This window comes from Pseudophryne corroboree, chromosome 6 (genome assembly GCF_028390025.1).
Source record: "Pseudophryne corroboree isolate aPseCor3 chromosome 6, aPseCor3.hap2, whole genome shotgun sequence".
NCBI classification, from domain to species: domain Eukaryota; kingdom Metazoa; phylum Chordata; class Amphibia; order Anura; family Myobatrachidae; genus Pseudophryne; species Pseudophryne corroboree.
The window spans coordinates 240,105,541-240,127,865 of record NC_086449.1 but is presented as its reverse complement, the minus strand read 5'-3'; the positions used below and the strand labels follow the sequence as shown (position 1 = coordinate 240,127,865).

General features: G+C 47.9%; 1 protein-coding gene across 3 annotated transcripts in view; it reads right to left on the bottom strand.

Moving 5' to 3' along the window:
- The window catches only part of POLG (DNA polymerase gamma, catalytic subunit), a 286,215-nt gene that overhangs the window by 132,697 nt on the left and 131,193 nt on the right, over positions 1-22,325 (bottom strand). For all 3 annotated transcript variants that reach the window (XM_063925790.1, XM_063925792.1, XM_063925791.1), the window contains 4 exons: positions 18,589-18,737; positions 18,204-18,330; positions 17,769-18,120; positions 17,576-17,662 (listed from right to left, as the gene is read on the bottom strand). In XM_063925790.1, coding sequence (XP_063781860.1) covers positions 17,576-17,662; positions 17,769-18,120; positions 18,204-18,330; positions 18,589-18,737 — 715 coding nt within the window. The remainder of the gene's footprint in view (positions 1-17,575; positions 17,663-17,768; positions 18,121-18,203; positions 18,331-18,588; positions 18,738-22,325) is intronic.

Genomic DNA, 22,325 nt, shown 5'->3' with positions numbered 1-22,325 from the left:
TTTTGTAGAGGCTCAAACCAATCCAATTGAAGGAACTGCAATACCACGTTAAGGTCCCATGGTGCCACTGGAGGCACGAATGGAGGCTGGATGTGCAGAACCACTTTCACGGAGGTCTGAACCTCTGCAAGAGAGGCCAATTGTTTTTGGAAGAACACTGACAAGGCCGAAATCTGGACCTTGATTGATCCCAATCGTAGGCCCGTCTCCACACCATCCTGCAAAAAATGGAGAAAACGTCCTAAGTGAAACTCTTCCATAGGAGCTTTCTTGGATTCACACCAAGACACACATTTTCTCCAAATACGGTGGTAATGTTTTGACGTTACTCCCTTTCTGGCCTGAATAAGGTTGGGGATGACCTCCTTAGAAATACCCTTCCTGGCTAGGATACGGCGCTCAACAGCCATGCCGTCAAACGTAGCCGCGGTAAGTCTTGGTACACACAAGGCCCCTGCTGCAGCAGGTCCTCCCGAGAAGGAAGAGGCCGAGGATCTCCTACGAGTAACTGCTGAAGATCTGGGTACCAAGCCCTTCTTGGCCAGTGTGGGGCAATGAAGATTGCTCGAACCCTTGTCTTTCTTTTGATCCTGAAGTGGAGGGAAAACATACAGAAACACCCACTGGGTCACCAGTGCATCCACTGCTACTGCTTGAGGGTCTCTCGACCTGGAACAGTATCTCTGAAGCTTCTTGTTGAGACGAGATGCCATCATGTCTATTTGAGGAACTCCCCAAAGACTTGTCACCTTTGCGAAGACTTCTTGGTGGAGGCCCCACTCTCCTGGATGGAGATCACGTCTGCTGAGGAAGACTGCTTCCCAGTTGTCTACTCCCGGAATGAATAATGCCGACAGAGCTTGTAGATGTTTTTCTACCCAGCAGAGGATTTTTGTCGCCTCTGCCATTGCCGCTCTGCTTTTCGTTTCGCCCTGCCTGTTTATGTATGCGACTGCTGTTACATTGTCCGCCTGGATCTGCACGGGACGGTCTTGAAGAAGACGTACCGCTTGTTGAAGGCCGTTGTAAATGGCTCTTAGCTCCAGAACGTTTATGTGAAGTCAGGGTTCCTGTTGTGACCAACGTCCCTGGAAGTTTTCTCCCTGAGAGACTGCTCCCCAGCCTCGGAGACTTGCATCCGTGGTTACTAGGACCCAGTCCTGAATCCCGAACCTGCGTCCCTCTAGCAGGTGAGAGCTGTGCAACCACCACAGGGAGCGAAATCCTGGTTTTTGACGACAGGATTATCTTTCTGTGCATGTGTAGGTGTGACCCCGACCACTTGTCCAACAGGTCCCACTGGAATACTCTGGCATGGAACCTGCCAAACTGTATGGCCTCGTAGGCCACCACCATCTTCCCCAACAACCGAATGCACTGATGGATCGACACACTTGATGGTTTCAATATCTGTTTTACCATTTTCTGGATTTCCAGAGCCTTTTCTAGCGGAAGAAATACTCTCTGAACTTCTGTGTCCAGAATCATCCCGAGGAAAGACAACCTCGTCGTCGGTTCCAACTGTGACTTTGGGTAATTTATGATCCACCCGTGATTTTAGTCAAATCATCATGCATAGGAGACCACAAATAGGTTGAACTCGATGGACAATTGTCTTTTTTCAACCTCAGATACTATGTTACTATGTTTGTTGGAGTATTGACAGGGAGAGGGATATGTTTTGTAATAACTGCTCCCTGGTTCTCGCCTTTATCAGGAGGTCGTCCAGATAAGAGATTATATTGACTCCTTTCTGACGAAGGAGGACCATCATCTCCGCCATCACCTTGGTGAATACCCTCGGCGCCGTGGAGAGACCGAAAGGTAACATCTGGAATTGGTAATTGCAATCCTGAATCGCGAATCTCAGATAAGCCTGGTGAGGAGGATAAATGGGAACATGCAGGTAAGCATCCTTTATGTCCACCGACACTAAGTAGTCCCCCTCCTCCAGACTGGCAATCACCGCCCGAAGTGATTCCATCATGAACTTAAACCTTTTCAGGAAGAAATTCAGATCTTTTAGATTTAGGATCGGTCTGACCGAGCCGTCCGGCTTCGGAACAACAAAGAGGCTTGAAAAAAAACCCTGCGCTTGTTGTGACAGCGGTACCAGGACTATAACCTGGTCTTGACATAATTTTTGGATTGCCGCTGTTACTGCTTCTCTCTCTGGCGGAGAAGCTGGCAAGGTCGATTTGAAAAATCGGCATGGGGGAACGTCTTGAAACTCTAGTTTGTATCCCTGGGATACTATTTGCAACAGGGATCCAGGCCAGACAGAATCCAATCCTAGATGAAGAGTTTGAGACGTGCCCCCACCCGAGCGGCCTCCCGCGAGGGAGTTCCAGCGTCATGCTGGGGATTTGGCAGAATTAGGGGTAGACTTTTGCTCTTGGGAACCTGGAGCCGGTGTGGGCTTCTTTCCCCTTCCCCTACCTGCAAAGAAGGGGGAACCTCTCGCCTTTTTGTATTTATTGGGCCGAAAGGACTGCATTTGCGGGTGATAGGTCTTTTTTGCCGGTGCAGGCGCAGAGGGCAAAAAATAAGATTTTAAAGCTACCGGTAAATCTATTTCTCCTAGTCCGTAGAGGATGTTGGGGACTCCGTAAGGACCATGGGGTATAGACGGGCTCCGCAGGAGATAGGGCACCTAAAAAGAACTTTGACTATGGGTGTGCACTGGCTCCTCCCTTTATGCCCCTCCTCCAGACCTCAGTTAGAGAACTGTGCCCAGAGGAGATGGACAATACAAGGCAGGATTTAGCAATCCAAGGGCAAGATTCATACGAGCCCACACCAATCATACCATGTAACCTGGAACATACATAACCAGTTAACCGTATGAACAACAACAGTAACGGTCCAAGACCGATTTCAGCTGTAACATAACCCTTATGTAAGCAACAACTATATACAAGTCTTGCAGTTTCCGCACTGGGACAGGCGCCCAGCATCCTCTACGGACTAGGAGAAATAGATTTACCGGTAGGTTTAAAATCTTATTTTCTCTTACGTCCTAGAGGATGCTGGGGACTCCATAAGGACCATGGGGTTTATACCAAAGCATCCAATCGGGCGGGATAGTGCGTATGACTCTGCAGCACCGACTGAGCAAACGCTAGGTCCTCATCAGCCAGGGTATCAAACTTGTAGAATTTAGCAAAAGTGTTTGACCCCGACCAAGTCGCTGCTCGGCAAAGTTGTAATGCCGAGACGCCTCGGGCAGCCGCCCAAGAAGAGCCCACCTTCCTAGTGGAATGGGCCTTAACCGAATTTGGTACCGGCAATCCAGCCGTAGAGTGAGCCTGCTGAATCGTATTACAGATCCAGCGAGCAATAGTCTGCTTCGAAGCAGGTGCGCCAATCTTATTGGCCGCATACAGGACAAACAGAGCCTCTGTTTTCCAAAGTCTAGCCGTCCTGGCTACATAAATTTTTAAGGCCCTGACTACGTCCAGGGATCTGGTATCCTCCAGGTCACTTGTAGCCACAGGCACCACAATAGGTTGATTCATATGGAATGAAGAAACCACTTTAGGTAAAAATTGCGGACGTGTCCTCAATTCAGCTCGATCCACATGAAAAATTAAGTAGGTGCTCTTGTGTGACAAAGCCGCCAATTCTGACACTCACCTTGCTGATGCTAAGGCCAACAACATGACCACCTTCCAGGTAAGAAATTTCAACTCAACCTTGTTAAGCGGTTCAAACCAGTGTGATTTTAGGTACTGCAACACTACGTTCAGGTCCCATGGTGCCACTGGAGGCACAAAAGGGGGCTGGATGTGCAGCACTCCCTTTACAAACGTCTGGACTTCTGGAAGAGAAGCCAATTCCTTCTGAAAGAAAATCGAGAGGGCCGAAACCTGTACCTTAACAGAGCCTAATTTCAGGCCCATATCCACTCCTGTCTGTAGGAAGTGGAGAAAACGACCCAGATGAAAATCTTCCGTAGGTGCATTCTTGGTCTCACACCAAGACACATACTTTCGCCAGATACGGTGATAATGTTTTACCGTCACCTCCTTCCTAGCCTTTATTAAAGTAGGGATGACCTCTTCCGGAATCCCCTTTTTCGCTAGGATTCGGTGTTCAACCGCCATGCCGTCAAACGTAACCGCGGTAAGTCTTGAAATACACAGGGCCCCTGTTGCAACAGGTCTTCCCTCAGGAAGAGGCCAGGGGTCTCCTGTGAGCATCTCTTGTAGATCCGAGTACCAGGCCCTTCGAGGCCAGTCTGGGACAAGGAGTATCGTCTGTACTCTTCTTCGTCTTATGATCCTTAACACTTTTGTGATGAGAGGAAAAGGAGGAAACACGCAGACCGATTTGAACACCCACGGTGTTACCAGAGCGTCTACTGCTATTGCCTGAGGGTCCCGAGACCTGGCACAATACCTCCGAAGCTTTTTGTTGAGGCGTGACGCCATCATGTCTATTTGAGGAGTTCCCCAAAGACGCGTTACGTCTGCAAAGACTTCTTGATGAAGTCCCCACTCTCCTGGATGGAGATCGTGTCTGCTGAGGAAGTCTGCTTCCCAGTTGTCCACTCCCGGAATGAAGACAGCCGACAGAGCGCTTACATGATTTTCCGCCCAACGAAGGATCCTTGTGGCTTCCGCCATCGCGACTCTGCTTCTTGTCCCGCCTTGGCGGTTCACATGAGCCACTGCTGTGACATTGTCTGATTGAATCAGAACCGGTAGGTTTCGAAGAAGACTCTCCGCTTGTCGAAGGCCGTTGTAAATGGCCCTGAGTTCCAACACATTGATGTGTAGACAGGACTCCTGGTCTGACCAAAGACCCTAAAAATTCTTTCCCTGCGTGACCGCTCCCCATCCTCGGAGGCTCGCGTCCGTGGTAACCAGGATCCAATCCTGAATTCCGAATCTGCGACCCTCCAGGAGGTGAGCACTTTGCAACCACCACAGGAGGGACACTCTGGCCCCTGGGGACAGAGTTATTTTCCGATGTAAGTGCAGATGGGACCCGGACCACTTGTCCAGAAGATCCCATTGAAAAGTCCTTGCATGGAACCTTCCGAAGGGAATGGCCTCGTAGGCCGCCATCATTTTCCCCAGAAATCGAGTGCATTGGTGAACTGACACCCTTTTCGGTTTTAGCAGGTCTCTGACCATGTCCTGGATGTCCTGGGCTTTCTCTATTGGGAGGAAGACCTTCATTTGTTCCGTATCCAGTATCATACCTAGGAACGGTAGTCGAGTTGTCGGAATCAACTGTGACTTCGGTAGATTTAGAATCCAACCGTGTTGCTGGAGCACTCTCAGAGAGAGCGCCACACTGCTCAGTAATTTCTCCCTTGATCTCGCTTTTATCAGGAGATCGTCCAAGTATGGGATAATTGTGACTCCATGCTTGCGCAGGACCACCATAATTTCCGCCATTATCTTGGTGAAAATCCTCGGGGCCGTGGAGAGTCCAAACGGCAACGTCTGAAATTGGTAATGACAATCCTGTACAGCGAATCTCAGGTATTCCTGATGGGGGGCATATATGGGGACATGAAGGTACGCATCCTTTATGTCCAGAGACACCATAAACTCCCCCTCCTCTATGTTGGCTATTATCGCTCTGAGAGATTCCATTTTGAATTTGAATCCTTTTATGTACAGGTTTAGGGATTTCAGATTCAAAATAGGTCTGACCGAACCGTCCGGTTTCGGGACCACAAATAGGGTTGAGTAGTAACCTCTTCCCTGCTGGTGCAGGGGAACCTTGATTATCACTTGCTGTATACACAGCGTTTGAATTGCAGCTAACACTATATCCCTGTCCGATGTGGAAGCTGGTAGGGCCGATTTGAAAAATCGGCGCGGGGGCACCTCCTCGAATTCCAATTTGTAACCCTGGAAAACTATTTCCAACACCCAGGGATTCAGGTCCGAACTGACCCAGGCCTGACTGAAAAGTCGAAGACGTGCCCCCACCGGTGCGGACTCCCTCAGGGGAGCCCCAGCGTCATGCTGTGGGTTTTGGAGCAGCCGGGGAGGACTTTTGTTCCTGGGCACCTGCCGAAGCAGGTGCTCTTTTGCCTCTGCCCTTACCTCTGGCGAGGAAAGAGGATCCCCGACCTCTTCTGGACTTGTGCGACCGAAAGGACTGCATCTGATAGGGTGTCACTTTCTTTTGCTGTTGGGGAATATATGGTAAAAAATTTGATTTACCTGCTGTAGCTGTGGAAACCAGGTCCGTCAGCCCATCCCCAAACAATACATCACCCTTATATGGTAGTACTTCCATATGTTTTTTGGAATCTGCATCACCCGTCCATTGGCGAGTCCATAAGGATCTTCTCGCTGAGATAGACATGGCATTGGCCCTAGAAGCTAGCAATCCAATGTCCCCTTTGAGCATCCCTCATAAATAAGACTGCGTCTTTTATATGGGCTAGAGTTAAGAATATAGTATCCTTATCCATATTATCAAATTGATCTGTCCGCTCATCTATCCAAGCTACAATTGCGCTACACATCCATGCCGACGCAATTGTCGGTCTTAGCACAGCACCCGTATGAGAATAAATACACTTTAAGGTAGTTTCTTGCCTGCGATCTGCAGGGTCCTTAAGGGCTGCTGTGTCAGGAGACGGTAGCGCCACTTTCTTGGACAAGCGCGTCAGGGCCTTGTCCACAGTGGGGGGTGATTCCCAAATTTCCCTGTCCTGCTTAGGGAAGGGGTATGCCATATAAATTATTTTGGGGATCTGCGGTTTCTTTTCCGGAGTCTCCCAAGCTTTTCCAAAGAAATCATTTAATTCATGAGATGTGGGAAAGTTAATAATCTGTTTCTTTTCCTTAAACATGTGTACCCTTGTGTCGGGGACCGAGGGTTCATCCTCAATATGCAACACATCCCTTATTGCCACAATCATACACTGAATGGTTTTAGTCACCCTAGGGTGCAATTTTACTTCATCATAGTCGACACTGGAATCAGAATCCGTGTCGGTAGTAGTGTCTTGTGTTAAGGGACGCTTTTGAGACCCCGACGGGCCCTGTGAGTTGGTCCAATCCGAGGATTGACCCCCTGATGCCCCCCCTAATTCAGCCTTATTAAGCCTTTTATGTAAAGATGCCACACTTGCATTCAACATATGCCACATGTCCATCCAATCCGGAGTCGGCACAACCGACGGGGACACACCACTCATTTGCTCCACCGCCTCCTTGGAGAAGCCTTCCGCCTCAGACATGTCGACACACACGTACTGACACCCCACACACACAGGGATTAACCTATAAGGGGACAAAACCCCAACCAGGCCCTAAGGAGGGACAGAGAGAGAGAATGCCAGCACACACCAGCGCTTAAAAACACTGGAAAAATGATGACCAGATAGCGCTTTTCTATTTATAATATACCAATTCCCACTCACTGCGTCGCTAATGTGCCCCCCTCTCTTTTTTCCAGCCTGTGAAGTTCAGCAGGGGAGAGACCAGGGAGCCAGCGTTTTCCTCATGCAGCTTCTGTGGAGAAAATGGCGCTGGTTAGTGCTGAGGATCATGCCCCGCCCACCCGACGGCGGGCTTCGGTCCCAGTGGTTTTTCAATGAAAATGGCGGGGGATCTTAGATTTACTGCCTCCGCAGCCTAATCTATCTGCATTTGCCAAATGTGAGGTTTATTGCTGCCCAGGGCAAACCCCCCCCCCCCGCACCCTTCAGTGCTGCTCTGTGTGTGTGAGACTGGGAGCAATGGCGCGCAGCTTACCGGACGGCGGCGCGGCTCCGGGACGAACCCCAGGTGAGACCTGTGTTCCGACTCCCTCTGGAGCTAATGGTGTAAGTAGCCTTAGAAGCAGTGCCCAACTTGACAAGCCAGCTCTGCTTCTCTCTCCTCAGTCCCACGATGCAGGGAGCCTGTTGCCAACAGGACTCCCTGAAAATAAAAAACCTAACAAAATTCTTCTTCAACAGAAAACTCTGGAGAGCTCTCTGCAGTGCACCCATTTTCCTCTGGGCACAAGATCTAACTGAGGTCTGGAGGAGGGGCATAGAGGGAGGAGCCAGTGCACACCCATAGTCAAAGTTCTTTTTCGGTGCCCTATCTCCTGCGGAGCCCGTCTATACCCCATGGTCCTTACGGAGTCCCCAGCATCCTCTAGGACGTAAGAGATATGTTGACTTACCTGCGGTAGCCGCCGAGACTAACGCATCCAGGCCATCGCCAAATAAGGCCTCACCTTTATATGGGAGAGCCTCCATGTTACTTTTGGAATCTGCATCCGCGTTCCACTGGCGAATCCATAACGCCCGTCTAGCCGATACTGCCATGGTAGCAGCTTGTGAATTCAAGAGACCAATATCCTTCATTGTTTCCAGCATGTAGGCGGCAGCGTCCTTGATATTCCCTAACTTAAGGAGTATCTCATCTTTATCAATTGTGTCAATTTCTGATGACACGCTTTCTGACCATTTTTCAATAGCGCGACTCACCCATGCGCAGGCAATAGTGGGCCTGAGCAGTGTACCATTGGTAACATAAATGGATTTCAATGTCGTTTCCATTTTGCGGTCTGCCGGCTCTTTAATAGAAGCCGTGCCAGGAGCAGGGAGAATTACCTTCTTTGTCAACCTGGAAAGTGCACTGTCTAACACAGGGGGTGACTCCCATTTTTTCCTGTCTTCAACCGGGAAAGGATAAACTATGTGAATCCTTTTGGGAATACGACATTTTTTATCAGGATTCACCCACATCCCTTCAAACAGAGCATTTAGTTTGTGTGAAGTAGGGAACGTGACTTTGGATTTCTTTTCCTTACATAAATAAGCTTTCTCCTGAGGTACAGGAGTGCTTTCTGAAACCTCCAACACTTCCCTTATAGCCACAATCATATATTGTATACTTTTTGCCAATTTATGATCTATCTCTCTGGATTCACTATTGTCGACACAAGAATCAGAATCCGTGTCGGTATCAGTGTTTACAACATTTGCAAATGGTCTCTTATGTGACCCAGAGGGGCCGCCCGCATAAGGAATAACAGCATCCTGAAAAATCACATCTTCCACAGATTTTCTCCAGCATGCAGCCTTAGATTCAGACTTATCCAATCTACGGTTAATCAGATGCATACTGTCACATAGCTCTTTCACCCATGCAGGCTCTTGGTGTGCCGGTAGCGCCACCACATTACAACTCTGTGTCCCTAAAATGGCTTCCTCCGGGGAGGAACTCCCTGCCTCAGACATGCCTCACACGTGTACACCACACTCACAGACACACTGGGACTTATTTTGGGGACAGACCCACAGTCAAATCTGTCAGATGGACACAGGATAGGAGCAGCCAGTTCACAAATCCAGCGCCAGTATTGCCTGTGAACACTGTATGTCCACAGCCCAAAAGCGTTTTTAAATAGTAATATACACTATCAAATGCACCACAATCGCTTTGTGCCCCCCCCTTTATAGCACCCTGTACTTGTCAGAAGTGGAGGAGAGGACCAGCGTGTTCTCTGCAGCCTGAGGAGAGAAAATGGCGCTGAGTAGTGTGCTGGCTGCCTGAGGAAGAAGCTCCGCCCCCACAATGGCGCATCCTTACACTCAGTATATTGACTTATTATTTATACTGGCGGGGGTAGGGCTGTGCCAGCGGCATCTTATGCCCCTTTTTAGCCAGTTTGAGGTATTTTTCTTGCTGTCCAGGGCGGCCCTCCCCCCCCTCTCCGGCGCCCTGCAGTGCCTGTGTGTGTGGGCAGCAATGGTGCGCTGCGCTCCCGCCAGCCGCGCCGCATCTCAGCCCTCACTTACTTGATTGAAGATCATTCTTCTCATACTCACCTGTCTTCTGACTCTGTGAGGGGGGTGACGGCGTGCTGTGGGAGTGAGCATCTAGACACAGCTAGCGTTCAGTTCCCTTCAGGAGCTAATGGTGTCCTGTCAGCCAGAAGCAGAGCCATGAAACTCTGAGTAAGTTGGTTCTGCTTCTGCCCCCTCAGTCCCACGAAGCAGGGAGTCTGATGCCAGCAGATCTCCCTGAAAATAAAAAACCTAACACAAGTCTTTTCAGAGAATATCAGTAGAGCTCCTCAGAGTGCATCCAGTCGACCTGGGCACATTTCTAAAACTGAGGTCTGGAGGAGGGGCATAGAGGGAGGAGCCAGTTCACACCCAATGAAGTCTTTAGAGTGCCCATGTCTCCTGCGGATCCCGTCTATACCCCATGGTCTTGATGTCATCCCCAGCATCCTCTAGGACGTATGAGAAAGTAGGTGAGATGGCTGAGGGTGCAAGTGAAAAATGTAAAGGGAGCTAGTGAGCTTTAATGCACAAATGTGTTTTCAGGATGGCATTTGATTGGCTCTTCCCCCATCTACCCATCTCTGGGCCTAATTCAGGCCTGATCGCCACAGCAAAATTGTTCTCTAATGGACAAAAACATGTGCAATGCAGGTGGGGCAGATATAACATGTACAGAGGAGTTAGATTTGGGTGGGATGTGCTCAAACTGAAATCTAAATTGCAGTGCAAAAATAAAGCAGCCAGTATTTACCCTGCACAGAAACCAAATAATCCACCCAAATCTAAATTTCTCTGCACGTTATATCTGCCCACCCCACCCCCACAGTACACATGGTTTTGCCGATTAGAGAACAATTTTGCTGCTGCGATCAGGTCTGTGTTAGGCCCTCTCTCCCCTTATTCATTCTTCTTGTAATATGTGAAATGTTTCTGTTGTTCTTTCATATACATTTAATTCTCTCACAATAAATGTTATATATACTTTTCCTTCCGTCTCTCCCCTTTAGACTACTGTCTATGAACTTTTCCTTTTCTGCCCCCTTCAGCCTTTCTACCATATCTCGTCCCCAGTGCATTATTTACAGGTTAGTCGGTATCATAAAGCAGATTCTACTGGGGTTACTTGCCATGATCTGGTCCCAACTCTGGCTCCTCCAGTTATTCACAGCTGTCCAACAAATATTTAGAATCTGGAGCAAGCACAATTGAATTCAGCAGCTCCTGAGGTTAGCTCAAGTGGCTTTAATTAGTCTCCTGGCAACCATTCAGGTGTGCAGACCAGGAGTCCTTGCACTGGGCTGTGTTCTGACTCTTGATTGTGGTAGCTAAGTTCAAAGCTTTCCTTGGTTTTTGGACTTTTAATGATTAGCCTTTTTAGAGATTTCCCTTTGTGGCTTGTAATCAGCTGGATTCCGTTAGTCCTGGCGATTACTGGAATACATACTCTGCGCTGCTCAGTGGAGCTCATTTACCTGTGCTGTTTGGGAGATCTACCAGCATATCTCCACAGTTCAACTAACCTATTTTTTTAAGAAAATCTGTTACCTGTCAGCATTTCTTCACTGTGCTAATTACCTGTGCTAATAGGAAGACCTTCTCAGAATATCTCTGCATTGGAACTACCTGTGTTATTAAAAAAAAAAAAACCTGCTGCAATACTCTTCAGTTTAAGTTTAGTGCATATTGAGGCAGATGTATTAACCTGGAGAAGGCATAAGGAAGTGATAAACCAGTGATAAGTGCAAGGTGATAAAAGAACCAGCCAATCAGCTCCAGTATGTAAATTAACAGTTAGGATCTGATTGGCTGGTGCCTTTATCACCTTGCACATATCACTGGTTTATCACTTCCTTATGCCGTCTCCAGGTTAATACTCTGCCCCTTAGTTCTTACTGCCATTCAGTTAAATGCCACATTTAGCTAGAGCAGTGGTTCTCAAACTCGGTCCTCAGGACCCCACACAGTGCATGTTTTGCAGGTTACCCAGCAAGTGCACAGGTGTATTAATTACTCACTGACACATTTTAAAAGGTCCACAGGTGGTGCTAATGACTTCCTTGTGATTCTGTGAGGAGACCTGCAAAACATGCACTGTGTGGGGTCCTGAGGACCGAGTTTGAGAACCTGTGAGCTAGAGTATCCAGATTATCCCTTTTAACTGGGACGCTCATGGATTACACAGGTTCTGTGGCTGGCTGACTTCAAGTCTACATTTCAGCTGGTTTTAATCAGCCACAGAACCTGTCTAATCCATGAGCATCCCAAGTAAAAGGGATAATCTGGTCACTCTAATTTAGCTACTGCTTTTAGTTCCTTATGTCATTCAGTCTTTCTGAAGTGTTCTGTTCCCTGTATATGCAGATCAGGTATCTGTCATCTGGATACCCGAAATCCAAAAAATTGAGAAAACTGGAATATTTCGACCTTTTAGTGACATCATGACGCGGCCAGGTTCATGACGCAATTTGAGTCTGTGGCCAATCACAGACAGATGGGGGAGTGGCTTTGCAGCCATTCCCTTACCGTCACTGCTGCGTCACATGCCGGACCCGGCGCGGACCCCCTGCTGATGCATCAGACCCGCCACGGACCCCCGGTCGATGTGCCAGACCCCAATGCAGACGCTGCGGACCCTTGGGAGACGTCCGGATAACAGGTATTCTGTAATCCAGAAAAATCCCATATCCGGAATGCTCCTGGTCCCGAGCATTCCGGATATGGGATACTCAAACTGTATATATCTGTCATAATATATGTCTATAAAATAATCGTTATGGTAGCCTTACCGTTGATATTTCTCCTAAGTCCACAGGAACCACAGGATAACATTGGGATATGAGGTAGCGACAGCGGATTAGCATGAAACGATCAAAGCTTTCGGCCTCCCAGAATGCAACGGGCCCGTCCCTATATCCCCGCCTCCTGGCTCAGGCAATTCAGTTATTTTCCAAAGCTCAAGGCAGGAACATCAGAGAGCCCTAATCAGGAGAGAAGAACACACATGCACACCCTTCCGTACAAAAAGAAAGGATCCTCAAATCAGGTGCGTCAGGGTGGGATTCCTGTAGATTCTGTGGGTTTAGGAGAAATAGAGTGATCAACGGTACGATTATTTCTCCTGCAGTGTCCACAGGTTATCCACAGGATAACATTGGGATGTCCCAAAGCAATTTAGTGGTGCTCCTGATTGGACAGTCGAATCCTTTGCCCGAATTCAGCGTCCTGAGACACAAGGGTATCAAAGGCATAATGTCTAATGAATGTGTTAATGGAAGACCATGTGGCTGCCTTACATATCTGTTCTGCTGAAACACCACGTTGTGCTGCCAATGATGGACCTACCTTACGAGTAGAGTGAGCAGAGACATTAGCCGGAACAGGTAGATCAGCTTGAGAATATGCTTCTGAAATCATCATTCGAAGCCACCTCGCCAGCATCTGCTTGTCAGCAGGCCATCCTCTCTTGTGAAATCCATATAGAACGAAGAGAGTGTCTGTTTTTCTGATGGCACTGGTACGATCCACGTAGATCCTTAAAGCACGGACTACATCCAACGATGCATCTCCCACAGAAAGATCCGGCACTTGGAACGCCGGGACTACAATTTCTTCGTTAAGGTGGTATTTAGACACCATTTAGGAAGATACCCAGATTTGGTTCTGAGAACCGCTCTATCTGGATAAAAAAAAAAAAATCAGAAAAGGAGGGCGACAACAATGCCCCTAAATCTGAAACTCTTCTAGCTGAAGCAATAGCCAGTAGAAAGAGAACTTCAACTGTCAACCATTTAAAATCCACTCGATTTAGTGGTTCAAATGGGGCATCTTGAAGGGCCCTAAGGACTAAACTTAAGTCCCAAGGCACTGTAGGAGGAACAAAAGAAGGTTGAATGCGCAACATTCCCTGGAAATAAGTGTGCACATCCTGTAGGTTAGCAATTTTCTTTTGGAAACATATATTCAATGCTGACACTTGCACTCTCAAGGAAGCCACCCTTAGACCTTTGTCCATTCCTAACTGAAGGAATGCTAGGACTCTAGAAACTCTGAATGACCTAGGATCAAATTTCTGGTCACTGCACCATTGAATGTAGGCTTGCCATATTCAGTGATAAATGCAAGCTAAGGAAGGTTTCCTTGCTCTGAGCATTGTTTGAATTACCTGTTGTGAGAATCCTCTTGCTTTCAGGATGGAAGTCTCAAGAGCCACGCCGTCAAAGACAGTCTATCCAGGTGCTTGCAAGGACCCTGATATAGTATGTCTGGACATTGAGGGAGAGGGAGTAGGGACGTTGAGGGAATAGGAATGGAGCATCCATCGACAACCTCTGCAGATCTCTTCTGGGCCAAGACAGAGCTATTAGTGTCACGGCGCCCCTTCCTTGTTTTGCCTTTCGCATCACCCTGGGTAACAGGGCAATTGGTGGAAACACGTAGGCCAGACAAAAGTCCCATCTCACTGACAGGGCATCCACAAAGATGACTTTGGGATCCTTTGCTTTTGACCGGTATGCAGGAACTTTGTTAATCTGACGGGATGCCATGAGATCTATCTCTGGTAACCCCCACTTGTCTACCAGAATTTGGAAGACCTCGGGGTGTAAAGCCCATTCATTTGCATGAATCCGCTTCCCAGTTTAGGACTCCCGGAATGAACACTGCGGACAAGGCTGGATGATGACGTTCTGCCCACTTTAACGCGTGACTTACCTCCTTCATTGCATTTTGGCTGTGAGTTTCTCCCTGATGGTTGAGGTACGCTACTGCCGTTGCATTGTCCGAGCGGATTTGGACTGGTTTCCCCTGAAGGATGTCCTTTGCCTGAATAAGTGCCATATATATGGCCTGAAGTGCCAATATATTTATTGGCAGGCAACTCTCTTCCTTGGTCCACTGCCCCCTGGACGCAACTCCTTCCTGACACCGCTACCCAGCCCTGAAGGCTGGCATCCGTTGTCAGAATTCCCCAATCTGAAATCCAAAAGGGTCTCCCTTTGTCCAGATGGGATGTCTACAGCCACCAGGCTAAAGACCTTCTTATTTTCAGAAGAAGGACCAACCGTGTCTCCACAAACAAGCTATTGTCTGCCACTGATGACACTGAAGCAATTCCTGAGATTGTGCCAGGATAAGTAAATCATCAAGGTATGGAAAAATCCTTATTCCCTGCTGACGGAGATAATATGCCATTAGCACCATAACTTTGGTGAACACACTGGGAGTTTTGGCCAGTACAAATGGTAGGGCCTGAAACTGAAAATGTTGCTGGAGGATAGCAAACCTGAGACAGCGCTGATGGGACAGTGCTATAGGAACATGAAGGTAAGCATCCTGGATATCCAGGGATACCATAAAATCCTCCGGCTCCATGGCCAAAATAATGGAACGTAAAGTCTGCATATGAAATCGAGGTACCCAAATGTACTTGTTTAGAACTTAGAGATAGAGTATGGGCCCACTTGGCTTCTGGACTAGAAACTGGTTGGAATAAAACCTTGTCCTTGTTGTGCAGGAGGAACTGGAATTATCACTCCTGACTGAAGCAACTTCTGAACTGCCTCTTGCAAAGCCCTGGCCTTCATTTCCACTGAAGACGGGCTTGTACAAAAAACCTTTGAGGAGGGTGTTCCTTGAAAGCGAACGCATAGCCGTGAGATACCGCTTCTTGCACCCAGGCATCTGTGGTAGACTGCTGCCAGATCTGTGCAAACTGAAGAAGTCGGCCTCCAACCCTGGGGTCCCCCGGGTGGAGGCCCGCACCATCAGGCTGATGGTTTATCTTCTGATTTGGAAGCCGGCCCTCTGGTAGCCCAATGCTTTTTAGTCTTACCAGACTTGTCAGATTGATACTGTTTGCCATAACCCTTTCCTTTTGCTTTTCCTTGAGTCTGAAAGGGCCGGAAAGCTGGAAATCTAGACTTGGATTTATGTGTGGAAGGAAACTTCACTTTCTTGGAGTTTGCTTCTGACTCCAAAATACTGTTTAATTCTTTACCAAAAAGAATATCTCCATGAAAAGGCAAAGACTCCAGAACCTACTTAGATTCTGAGTCAGCTTTCCATGTATGTAGCAAAACCGCTCTGCGAGCTACTACTGCTGAGGCTAATGCCTGAGAGGCAATTGTACCCAGATCCAAGGCTGCTTCTTCCATAAAAACAGCTGCCTGTTTGATATGTGCAATATGGGCTTTGTGCTCTCTAGATGCCATTGAAAGGTCATCCTCCAATGCATCAGCCCAGGCTGCCCATCTATTTTCCTATTCCTGACATCATTTAATGATGTCGAAAGCAGAGGTAATGTAGATTTTCGCACCAATCGGATGACATGCGTATCTACTTTGGGAGCCACCTCCCTTTTTAAACAGTCCCCAGCCGGAAGAGGATAATGGGAAATCTATTTCCTTGGAATCCTAAACTTCTTATTGGGTATTTTGGGACGTTTAAACACAGGTGCCTTAGATTTTAACAAAGGCTCTGCTGCTTACTCTAAGGATAGAATGGCTTTCATAGAACTAATTAGCTCAGGTATGTCCACTGAGCTCAGGCCTTCTTCCTCGTCTATGTATACATACCGAGAGTGCGATGAGTCCTCATCCTCATCTGAAACATGTGTAGACTCTGAAGATGTTGTTTCATGTTTATGTGATTTGCTTACCACCGGCCTTTCAGCCTGTTTCTGTTGAGAGGCTGCAGATTCCTGTACTGGATGTGATGATCCCCAGGTGGAATGTTGCATGCAAGGGTTAATAGGGTGGCATTATCAACTCAGCTATACTGGATAATGTCTGTGTAAAAGTAGCCCATGGGGGTTTAACCTGAACCTGTGCCTGCCTCGGATTATTCACGAGGCTTTGGTGAAAGCTAAAACAATTTGCACGTAATCCATTTTGAACCAGTTCCTGAGAGGTTAACCCAGGTTTGCAAGACATACATGACATGAGTGTTGGAGCTACTGTGGAGAGTGTATCCTCCTCACCCTTGCCTCTCTTAAGCGCCAGGATACCGACCGCCGGAATTCCGGCAGAGGGGCGAGTGCAAAATAGCCCCTTGCGGGCTTGCTGCGCTCACCACGCTATGTCGTGGACACCCCAAGAGGGAGAATAGTTGTCGGGATCCCGGCGCCGGTATGCTGAGTGCCGGGATCCAGATAGCCGGGATATCGAATGCTTCCCCTCCCAGACACAACCATCGACGGGGGCAGATCATTGTGCTTTGGTTTAAGGGTACCTTGTCAGCATCTTTAGCAATAATGCTCGGGTCAAAGGTACCTCCTATGGACCAGAGTACCTGGATCTATGTGAGGGCTCTGATAGCAAGGGGTGTGCACATGCAGTCCAGCTAAACATACAAACTTGAAAACGTATAATATGCAATAATTGAACGCTGATAGGTGTCTTCCCACACCTTCCCCTTTCAACCTCCCCACACAGAAACACACGTCTCAGGTGTCCCCATTTTTATTACCAACCTCCCCCACCTATCAAGTAGTGGGAGGAGGTGAATGGTGTACCAAAGGCACAATGTGTTGATAGAACTCAGTGAACATTTCTGTGAAACCAGACAGCACTGGCTGCGGGAGAAGGCTGGCTGTGTTTGTGGGGTGGGTTGGGGGCATCCCCTCACAAGATCCATGTGTCAGTCTAGCCGCATAGCTGCAAGGAAAATCTCTTAATAATGGTGGGCCTTCCCTCATCCCTAGTGCGCAACTGCTAGCCTGACATAAGCCCCTTTTTTTTTTGTGTGTGTGTGTGTGTGTGTGTGTGTGTGTGTGTGCGCTAATGCTAACAATTTGTATTCCGGACAACTTACCAATTTGCCTTTGTTCGTCTTCCTCGATGTTGTACTGGTCCGTGCTTCAGGCTCCAAGTCTTTCTCCAGCTGACTAAGTTCTTCTACCTAGGAGCAACAAGACAACCTCAGTGGAAAATAAATTGTGCTGACCTGACAATTCCCTTCTAAAAATGTAGCAACAGGCAATAATTTCAGCCCTAATATTTTGTACCTTTTGCCAGATGGTGCTGTCTTCTGTGAGCATGAAATCTTCTGGTATAGAAGAATCCTGTTCCACTGGCATCCCACTTTTATTTTTACAGTATTCAACGTGAAGATTTTCAATTGCTTTGTATGGGCAGTGAGAAGAAACATCAGAATTATCATTATCCTCTTCTTGAGTAAGGTTGTCCTTCCGTCCTGGAACAAGGTATCCCCAACCATGTTTATCAGAGTAGTGCAATGGAAATCCGTCCCAAGTCAAACGCATTAGTTTAGGAGTTAATCTCATTTGAAGGCTGATAAGGCTTGGGCCAGGCACCCACTCAGGATCTTCAAGTCTAAGGCAAAGTTTACGATACCATCTGTAAAGACAAAACTTTCTTCTTTTTAGCAGAACTCTTACTCAAAATTTTACTTAATTGTGCATCTTTTAACCCTATCTTACCCAGGGTGTCCTGGCATGTGCTGAATTCTTTTTGGCAAGTAGGGCATAGTTTTATCTATGATAGATTCTAAGTAAAGTTTACTGGGAGAAGGACATAATTCCTCTTCTTCACTGGGGGGTCCAGGATCTAGGGGTACAATTGACAAAACAAAATGAATACAAACCAAGGGTTTCTTCCACATGTAACCAAACATACATTATATCCATCTATATATTCATATATATTTAGATTATTTTTAACTTCTGGGTATTTATATCTTCAGAACCTTGACAGCATAATGCATAGTTATTCCACTGGTGGCAGCATATAAACCAATCAACTCTGAGTAACACCTTCCTATATGCTGAGCAAGGTTTAAGTAATAAATGACTAGGTTCCTCTCACCTTCTTGTGGATCCGAGAGGTCTGTGCTTCCTGCAGTGAAGCTTGGGAAGTCTTTCATCTCCTTCTGTTTTTTGCTGACTTTTATTTTTTTTTGTTTGAACTCTTGGATGTCCCACTCTAAATCCCAAAGCCAAGGATCCGTTTTATATCTGAGAACACATTTATATATAACGATTTACAACAACCAAAATAATTCACGTTTTCTCTTACGTCCTAGAGGATATTGGGGTCCATTTAGTAACATGGGGTATAGACGGGTCCACTAGGAGCCATGGGCACTTTAAGAATTTGATAGTGTGGGCTGGCTCCTCCCTCTATGCCCCTCCTACCAGACTCAGTTTAGAAAATGTGCCCGGAGGAGCCGGTAACGCTGAAGGAATCTCCTGAAAAGTTTTCTGCATTTATTTTCTAGGTTTGTTGTTATCAGAGAGGGGTGGTTGGCACCAGCCTGACTGCTTCGTGGGGGGAGAGGGGGTTGGGGAATGGCCCAACCTCTTGAAGGGTTAATGGTCCCGTTCCCTGCTGAAAGGACACTGAGCTCCTGAGGGAACTATTCGCAAGCCTCACCACGGCGAGCGTACATTCCCACAACACGCCGCCACCCCTAACAGAGCCAGAAGAATGAAGAGTGGTGAGTAGTGAGCCGGCATCCCGGTTAGCGGGGCGCTGGCTATTATGGTGCCACGAGGGAACGGAGACACGCGGCTTCTAAACGGGGCAGAATGCGTCTCCAGACAGACATAGTACACATTTGCGTCCCAGTACACTGTACACAGTACCCAGACTGGCAACACCGCCTTAAAACGGTTTCTCTCCATTTTAAAGCACCAGATTCCTCAGCCAGTATAAAAAAAGCAGGGAGACCGTGCGCCATTGAAGGAGCGGGGCTTCACTATGAGAGGATCCAGCAGCTCACCAGCTCCTCCGGTGTAACTCCATATTACCTTAGCGGTACCAGGGGGTCAAAGCAGGAGGGGGGAGCGACACTTAGTGTACTAAGTACCCTATCAGGGTACTTAGTCTGCGACTCGGTTAAGCTTGGCATTAGCGATAAGGGCGCGGTGGGGGCTGGCTCCAAACAACTCTGTGTCTCCCTGAAGGGCTCTTTGTGGGTTAATTGTGCTTAACCTGTGTGTGTGTGTGTGTGTGTGTGTGTGTGTGTGTGTGTGTGTGTGTGTGTGCGCTGTCACATTTACATTATGTCAGGCAAAGAGTGTGTTTCTTGTACAGCGGAGTGTTCCTCTTCATCAGGGGGCTCACTACTGGGTACTCAGGGTTCACAAGCTAGCGAGGCTGAACCGGAGTGGGTTAATTCTCTCAAAGGGATGATTTCCACTCTTTCTACAAAATTGTCCCGCAATGAGAGAGACGCAATACTTAAAACAAACTGTGGATGAGTTTATAAACAGAGACTCAGTCCCCAAAAAAGCGTGTCCCCTCCCATTTGTCCACAAAAGCGATCTCTGGCCCATATCCTGCAATCTGACTCTGACGCTGATGGGTCAGACTTGGAGGAGGGTGAGGTAGACTTGGACGGGGAAGATGTGGCTCTGTCAAAGGGAATAGAGGCTCTTATAAAGGCTATCAGAGATGTTCTGTATATTCCTGATAATGTGTCAGAGGAGTGAGGAATCTTATTTTAATGTAAAGAAGAAGTCCTCAGTTACTTTTCCTGTGTCAAAGGAATTGAATACCCTGTTTGAAGAAACCATGGGTTAATCCTGATAAAAAAGTTTCAGATCCCTAAAAGGTTGCTCTCATCTTTTCCTTTTCCTCTGGAGGATAGGAAAAAATGATAAAATCCACCGATAGTGGACGCATCAGTCTCTAGGCTAGCACATAAAATTGTATTGCCTGTTCCTGGTGCAGCCTCCCTAAAAGACACGGCTGGTCGTAGAATTGAGACTACACTCAGATCATTGTACACCGCTGCTGGGGTGGCCCAAATACCCACTATTGCATGTGCGTGGATCACTAAAGCCATTGCAAAATGGTCAGGTAACCTAATAGAGGGGTTAGATTCCATATCTAGGGGGGGATGTTGTCTTACTCCTGCAGCATATACAGGACTCTGCCAACTTTATGGTGGAAGCCATAAAGGAAATAGGCCCGCTTAACGCATGCACCACCGCTATGGCAGTGTCGGCACACAGGGGCTTGTGGCTACGCCAGTGGACTGCTGACGCGGACTCCAGGAAAGGCGTGGAAGGTCTTGTTTGGAGATGAACTAGACAAGTGGATCTCCACAGCTACTGCGGATAAGTCTACGTATCTTCCTTCCGCAGCCCCCCCCCGACCAAGAAGACTTATTCAGCTTCTAAGTTACAGTCCTTTCGAACGGCCAAGGGTCCTCCAACGGCGCAAGAGGTACACCACGCAAACCGGCAACTGCAGTTACTTAGGAACAGAGCCCAGGCTCTGCTTCCTCAAAGACTTCAGCATGACGGTGGACCGCAATGCCTGGAAGGCTGTCAGGTGGGAGCCCGACTACAATTCTTCAGTCAGATCTGGTCAAATTTGTGGCAGGATTCCTGGGTCATAGATCTTATTTCCCAGGGCTACAGACTGGAGTTACAAGAGCTCCCACCTCACAGATTCTTCAAATCAGGCTTGCCACTTTCCTAAGAGGCAAGTATAACTTTACAGCATGCCATCCAAAAACTGGTACAGACTCAGGTCATTGTTCCAGTTCCACCTCATCTACTAAACAAGGGGTACTATTCCAACTTGTTCGTAGTACCGGAGCCGGATGGTTCGGTAAGAACGATTCTGAACCTCAAGTCTTTGAACCCGTAATTACGGGTGCTCAAATTCAAGATGGAGTCTCTGAGAGCGGTGATCTCGGGTCTGGAAGAGGGGGAATTCCGATCTGGCCACCTCATCAGGCTTATCTACGGTTTGCACTGCAAGACTGTCATTACCAGTTCCAGGCCCTGCCATTTGGTCTCTCCACGGCACTGAAGGTGTTCACCAAGGTGATGACAGAAATGATGTTTCTACTCCGCAAACAGGGAGTGAACATAATTCCGTACCTGGACGATCTCCGGATCGCATCTTCACATGCACCAGAGGATCAGTCTGTCGCCAAAGGCCAGGATCTCCCTTCCATGGTGGCTACAGTCTTCTCACCTCATCGCAGGATGGAGGTTCAGAATTCAGAACAGTATTCTGTTAACCACAGATGCAAGCCTCAGAGGTTGGGGAGCAGTCACTCAGGGGGTGCAGTTTCAGGGAAGATGGTCAAGTCAGGAAGTCATCCTTCCAATCAACATTCTGGAACTCAGGGCCATATACAACGCCCTTCTGCAGTCCTCACATCATCTTCAAGATCGGGCAATTCAGGTCCAGTCGAACAATGTGACGGCAGTAACGTACATAAACCGACAGGGCGGAACGAAAAGCAGAGCAGCAATGTCAGAGGTGTCAAGAATTCTCCTCTGGGCAGAAAGAAATGCTGTGGCGTTGTCAGCAGTCTTCATTCCGGGAGTAGACAACTGGGAAGCAGACTTCCTCAGCAGACACGACTTACACCAGGGGGAGTGAGGCCTTCACCCGGAAGTGTTCAGGTGCTTGACAAGTCGATGGGGATATCCGCAGATCAACATGATGGCCACTCGTCTCAACAAGAAGTTCAGGCGGCATTGTTCCAGGTCGGAGGTGGCGAAAGACGCCCTGACAATTCCATGGGTCTATCAGATGGTGTACGTGTTTCCTCCACTTTCTCTGATCCCAAGAAT